This window comes from Sardina pilchardus, chromosome 14 (assembly GCF_963854185.1).
Source record: "Sardina pilchardus chromosome 14, fSarPil1.1, whole genome shotgun sequence".
Lineage (NCBI taxonomy): Eukaryota > Metazoa > Chordata > Actinopteri > Clupeiformes > Clupeidae > Sardina > Sardina pilchardus.
Window position 1 is genome coordinate 19,544,881 of NC_085007.1, and position 6,167 is coordinate 19,551,047.

Below are 6,167 nucleotides of genomic sequence, written 5' to 3' on the forward strand. Positions count from 1 at the left end.
TACTTCACATGATATCTCCTTACCATTTTTTTTATTATTTTTTTTAATCTACAATCAAAGAATGTTCTCTGTTATTGTCCTGTAATGCATTGGGACAGAATCGTGAAGAAAGCTTTTTTTGGTAATGTCAGAGTGCTTATTTTGGATGTTAAGCTGATAACGGCTTGCCATGAACCTGGAAATATCCATCCATGGGGACCTACTACAAACTGTGAGTTGCTAAATGAGGCCCTGTCCTCCTACCCACATTTCTTTCCGTCATCTCAAATAAGGTAATTGCAATGCAGTGTGTGCCTTTGTTGATAAGGAATGTCTCAACATTCTCAAGGTATGAAATAAGCACTTTATTTTTCAGTACAGCTCAAAATATATATATCTTTTGTCAGTTTTTGTTCTTTTAGTTTAGAGTTAAAAATAGGGACAAGGTCTCAAAAATTACCATGATTCAGTGTTGTCTACTGGAAATTAATCAGATTTTACTCACTCACTCACAAGTGCTTGTGAGGCACAAACCAAAATATTTGTTTTTCAGCTATTATGGACCATGATAAAAATAAATATCAGTGGTTATCATAATTAAGTCAGTCAGCTGTAGCCAACTGACACTTTAAACACTTCATTAAACGATGAGTACTGTGACCGTGAGACATTTTGGTCCTCCTTTGTTTTATCGCTTCAGAGACTCAAAGGAAGCTTTAGAGTGACTCAGAAATGAGGTTTTTATTGTTCTTTTAAGCTTCAATAACCAACATGGCCTTGATGCATCATGCTCACAATGAAATATGCCAAACGATTTGTATGTCTGTCTGTATATGTGTGTATGTGTGTGTATATATGTGTGTGTCTGTGTGTGTGTGTGTGTGTGTGTGTGTGTGTGTGTGTGTGTGTGTGTGTGTGTGCGTGCATGTGTTTATGTGCTACCTTTACCTGCAAGGTCTGTTCATACAACTGGTGTGAAATACAAGGAAGTCTCTCCCGTAACGTACACTGAAGTATTATCTTCGCTAACTATAAACTAAACATGTACAGTAGCTGTGCTATTGCCATAGTTCTGCTTGTGTTGGATTGGTGGTACTGGAACATGTCATCTGTAATATTTTTGTTTCTTTTTGTTTATTTTTCAGGGGATGTCACACTTAATACGACAATACTCTATTCCTGAGCAAAATCTGTGTATGGACAATACAACAAGCACTTGAATGATGAACTTAAGTTTCAAAGTTTGTTTTTTTTTTTAAAAAAAAGGGAGATGTATGGTAAATTTAGCTATGTAGGCTATATCATGTATCCTAACGGCAAACTGAACACACTTCACTATTGAATACTGGTTTAGAAAGTCAATGTACATATCGGTGTAATGTCAGTGTAGTTAATGTACATTGTCTATTGAAATGTAGACATTTTACAGGATGTCTGATTTGTGTATGTTTACCTATGCCCTATTGATTTAAGTCAAGACCAGTGATCTCAATACTTGTTAGGATTGTCCCTACATGATTTTCACAGTGACTTGAGTGCTGCCACAGAATGTGATCTTCATCCCTTTAAATCTGAGCGTAACAGTAACTGTCCACCATTGCGTTTTTTTACTACAGCTGAAAGTTCATTTAACGCTAAAGCATTGAAGCAAGAGCAGAGTCATTGGCAGCAGGCAAACTGAAAAATAAGACCTTCTTAGTTTGTTTTTTTTTTCTCTCGGTGCAGTGTATGTGCTTCCATTGGTTGAGATACAGCAGCCCAGCTAGGGCGTAGCATCTCTGTAAGTAAGCTAGCTTGTGCATAAGCTCTACCACAGCGAGCTCTCTAGTTTTGATCATCGCTGGATTGTTTGTGGGGGGGGGGGGCTGCTACTGCATGTAAGATCACAGATGTGAATCAAAAGGAAAAAGACATCAAAGAAATGAAAATAAAGGAAAATGCTGGCATTTGAACAACATGAAACAGTAGGACTGATGCGACTGATGCTGCAACACATTCCTATCTCTGCATCTTGACATAGATCCTCAGATTCTTCTGACTGATTCCAGTTCAACGCTTTTTATGACTTACTGTGGGGGTAAAAAAAATCATATACCGAACGAGTATAAACTGCAAGGGTCAAGAATGTCACTAAATAAAATAGTAGGAGGGATTAAATTATATATTCAACAGGTCTATTAAATTATCACTAAACAGAAACATTATAAATGCTGACATTCTATATTGTAATATCAAATGTAATCAAAATTTCAAATAAGTTCTAAATAGTACAACATTTTTACAAGATGGCTAATGTAAGGCTGACAGTTTGGTCCACACACACTATATGATGTCTGTAATACAACACAATACACAAAGGTAAGGTCAAAGGTCAAAATACGTCATTTGTAATAGCACCCTGTTATGATAATAAAAGAAAGAAAAATGTGTTGTGCTATGCTTTCATGCTGTAAGTATAGCATCCCATTGTGGAATCGTATTTCCTCTTGCATCAGAATCTTGCTCCTGTGATCTCTTTGGATGTTGGGTCAATTTATCAAAATAAAGCTAAGTGCCCAAAGTATCAGTCCAATATTGAGAAGCTATACTGTTTCACCAGTCCACGGACTTCCCTCAGGGAACTGGATAACCACCCTGTCATGGCGTGTTTGTTTTTCTCACAAATATCCCCGGCCCTAACCACCCCCCTCTTGACCAATGATGTGGAATTAAATAAAAAATATAGATGAATTACATTGAAGTGAAAGAAAATATGCGTTTAAAAAAGATGATACTGTATGAAATTTACTCTCACCCATCCCTATGGCATCCATTCTTTTACAGTATTTTAAAAGAAAAAAGAATCACAGTTTGAATGCATTCCTAGTAGCAACTCCTCTGGCATGATCTTACTGTTTCTCTCACCTCACTCTCTCTCTCTTTCTCTCTCTCTCACTCTCTCTCTCTCTCTCTCTCTCTCTCTCACTCTCTCTCTCTTTCTCTCTATTTTCAATAACCACTGCTTGTTTCTCGATGGTTTCGGGTGTTCATTGTCGCTCCCTCCCTTCACCACCCCTCTCGTCCCTCAGTCGTGCCCCTGGCCCTTGAAGCAGTAGACCCCGTAGAGCTTGTGCTTGCGGTCGGGGAAGCCGGAGAAGCGCACGGCCGCCTCGTCGGGGCTGCAGCGGCGGCGGGGTCGGGTGATGGGGTAGCGCACGCTGCCGTCGGCCAGCCAGCCCGCGTCGCAGCGGTCGTAGCCCTGGAGCTTCCAGGCGGCGTACATCTGGCCCACCTTGGCGATCTGGGCGCCGTCGCGCTGGCACGCCTGCACGGCCTCGTCGTACGTCAGCTTGCCCGGGTGGATCAGGTAGTAGAAATTACCTGGAAAAAAAACAAATCCATCTTACATTTCAGGAATTCAGCGAGGGCTGTTCACCTGTTGAGAAATGACCACCATTTGTTAGGGAGTTCAGCTACACTAGTCACTTGTTTACCAACCACAGATGTATCACAGATGGCTTTCAAGAATTTTGAGTGTTTTGGGGTTTTACAAGTTATGAATTTGGTACCCTGCAAAACAACATACTGGTAGTATAAAGCAGCAATAACACTAAAGCTGAGACAATTTTTTTTTGTTATCAAAGAGTTTCCCAATACAACCAATAAGTACACTAAATAGCATAAACATATTGTCATAACACTAAATATTGTACTGCAAACATCAAAAGCACATGAAACAACTTTAATGTTTGAATACTCAAACAAAATGGCATAAGCTTTAAGCCTCTTGAGGCTCCCTATAGAGTTATGAGGCTGTAGCATATAGGATAGACTGTTCTTCATGCAGCTCAAACGATTGGGACTGTGGGTGGGTAAACAAGTTCGCAAGCATAAGTTCACAAGTCTTCCATCTCCCAAAGGAACAGTAGTGTAGTGTACTTGAAGTCTGGGACATAGTCCAATCAAATCTCTATTACTCTAGTCTACTCCACTCCACTAACAGCATATGTTTGTAGAATTAATATTGAAGAAACATTTCCATAAATGTCTCTACTTATGTATTTTCAGCAGGGCCTGTCCCGTTAGGCAAGTAATTAGAGAACAATAACACTGTTCTGGGAAGCCATTGTATTGAGCACATAAATCTTGCAACACATTATTAATGACCTATTGTTTATACTACACATTCTAACAAATCACACTGCCTTTAAAAGCTACAGAGAGTGATTAAACATTTCACCAACCGTTGAAATTTGATGTGAAGCAGAAGACGTCGTAGCGGTTCTTGTCCTTGTCGCGCTTCCCGTAGGTCCTCACTCCCGGTACCGTGTTCCTGCCCCCGCAGGGCTCTCTGGGCTTGGTGATGGGGTACTGCACGGAACCGTCGCTCAGCCACCCGGCGTTGCACCAGTCCATCCCCGCCCTCCAGGCGTCGTACAGCTGGTCAAACGAGGCCACCGTAGCATCCTGGTCCTGACAGGCCTTCTCCGCCACGTGGAAGTTCATATTGTACCTCCCCAGCCGTGGGAAGTAAGGGAACACCACACCTGTGGACACAGCAAAAAAGCACACACACATTAGAGTAGCATATAGTACAATATACTCATTAGAAAATAGTATATTATATTCCTAACTAGTCACTTTTTGTTGCTTCAGATTATTGTATTACTATGAATTAGATCAGCTATTACTTCAGACATTCAGATATTTGAATCTAGAAAGTGGTGAGAACGTTATCCTCCAATGACCTGCAAAATAAGAAATCATCTGTGCATTGTGTCTATATCATGGATGGATTGCATAATACACTGTAGGTGGAATGCGAGTAATATACAGTAGCCTCTGGGCACCCCTAAGCAATGCTACCTAATCATTCCTTTGTGACAGCTCTCACAGGCCCTGGCTCCCTCTCTAAATTTAGCTGATACATTATGCTGCAGCACAAGGGCAGACTGTTAAACAGTGTTTACAAGCAAAACAGGAACTGCGATCATGACACTACCTTTTTTACAACCTGCTGGCCCGACGCCATGCTGTGAATTATAGATGATACTATGCAGGCTTAATTTGATTGGGAGGTCTCTATTACTGGGCCGTAAATCGAAACCCAAAATGAGGGTTGATGCCTCTAATTTCAAGTTCATATATTAAACGGCAGAGGGAAGGCAAGCGCACATTTCTTTATTTATTTAATGCCAGCGGGAAGGCTGAAATAGAGGCACAATTGCCAGGAAATTTTCCAGTGCCATGCATTATCAGCTAACAGTGTGAAGGCTGGTGGTCCTCTGCACCTTACTTTGGCCCAGTGGCAAGGTGAGATACGCTTTCGAACTGAACAGATACTATGGATTCAAAATGATTCACAAATGGTTCTTTCAGAGCTGTTTCTGATGCAAACATATATTAGGGCATTGTCATGAACTACCACTGCAGTCAAATGTCCCCAGCATAATGCTATGTAAACACAGATACTGACCTTGGAGATCGAGGGTGACCACTACAGTTGCGTCTTCCAGCCCATCGATGACCTCACACTTATATCTCCCATAGTCCTCTAGGGTGATCTCAGTGATGACCAGCGAGGCGTCATTGTCACCGTCTCCCTGAAGATGCACTCGCCCGTGGAACTGGCCGTAGCTCCTTTTGTGGTAACCCATGGCAACAAAGACGTCTATCTCTTTCAGGTAGTCTGCGGTGAGCTTAGTCCATTTGATCCTCAGCTTGGGGTTGGGAGCAGAGGCAGGGTCCCGGTGGAATTTGCACGGCAGTGTTGCGTTGCCCCCTCGACGAGAGATGACCTTGGCTTGGTCTGTCACCACGGAGAGCTTTGGGCCATTTTCTGAAAGACGAAAGGGACACAACGGTGACCGAGTGACAGAGGATAGCCTCTGACACACTCAAAACAAACAAGAGCAGTTAGACTCCTGCAGAGTCAGACCACATTTCCAGCATCTTGCATTCTGACTCAGATGATCTGGATCCCATGTGCAAGGACTAAGATACAGTGGACTGCCTCATTTAAAAAATGTGAATGACATTGGAGCAGTGCTGTTCAAGTCATGTGAGTGGACACACACTTGGACACTAATGGATGGACTGAGCTGATTATATTATCCTTTTTTCCCCTGCTAGCGAGAGAGGCTAATAATCGAAGACCCCAATGTCCAGAAAAATGATCTGGGAAGAGTTTCCATATGCATACAAATGGA

General features: G+C 41.8%; 1 protein-coding gene across 1 annotated transcript in view; it reads right to left on the bottom strand.

The window, feature by feature from the left end:
- Nucleotides 1–571: 571 nt before the first annotated feature.
- Nucleotides 572–6,167, bottom strand: part of hapln1b (hyaluronan and proteoglycan link protein 1b) — an 18,284-nt gene continuing 12,688 nt past the window's right edge. Inside the window, exons 3-5 of the mRNA XM_062554210.1 lie at nucleotides 5,435–5,797; nucleotides 4,203–4,505; nucleotides 572–3,339 (exon numbers count right to left, since the gene is read on the bottom strand). Coding sequence (XP_062410194.1) covers nucleotides 3,044–3,339; nucleotides 4,203–4,505; nucleotides 5,435–5,797 — 962 coding nt within the window. The 3' untranslated portion in view covers nucleotides 572–3,043. The remainder of the gene's footprint in view (nucleotides 3,340–4,202; nucleotides 4,506–5,434; nucleotides 5,798–6,167) is intronic.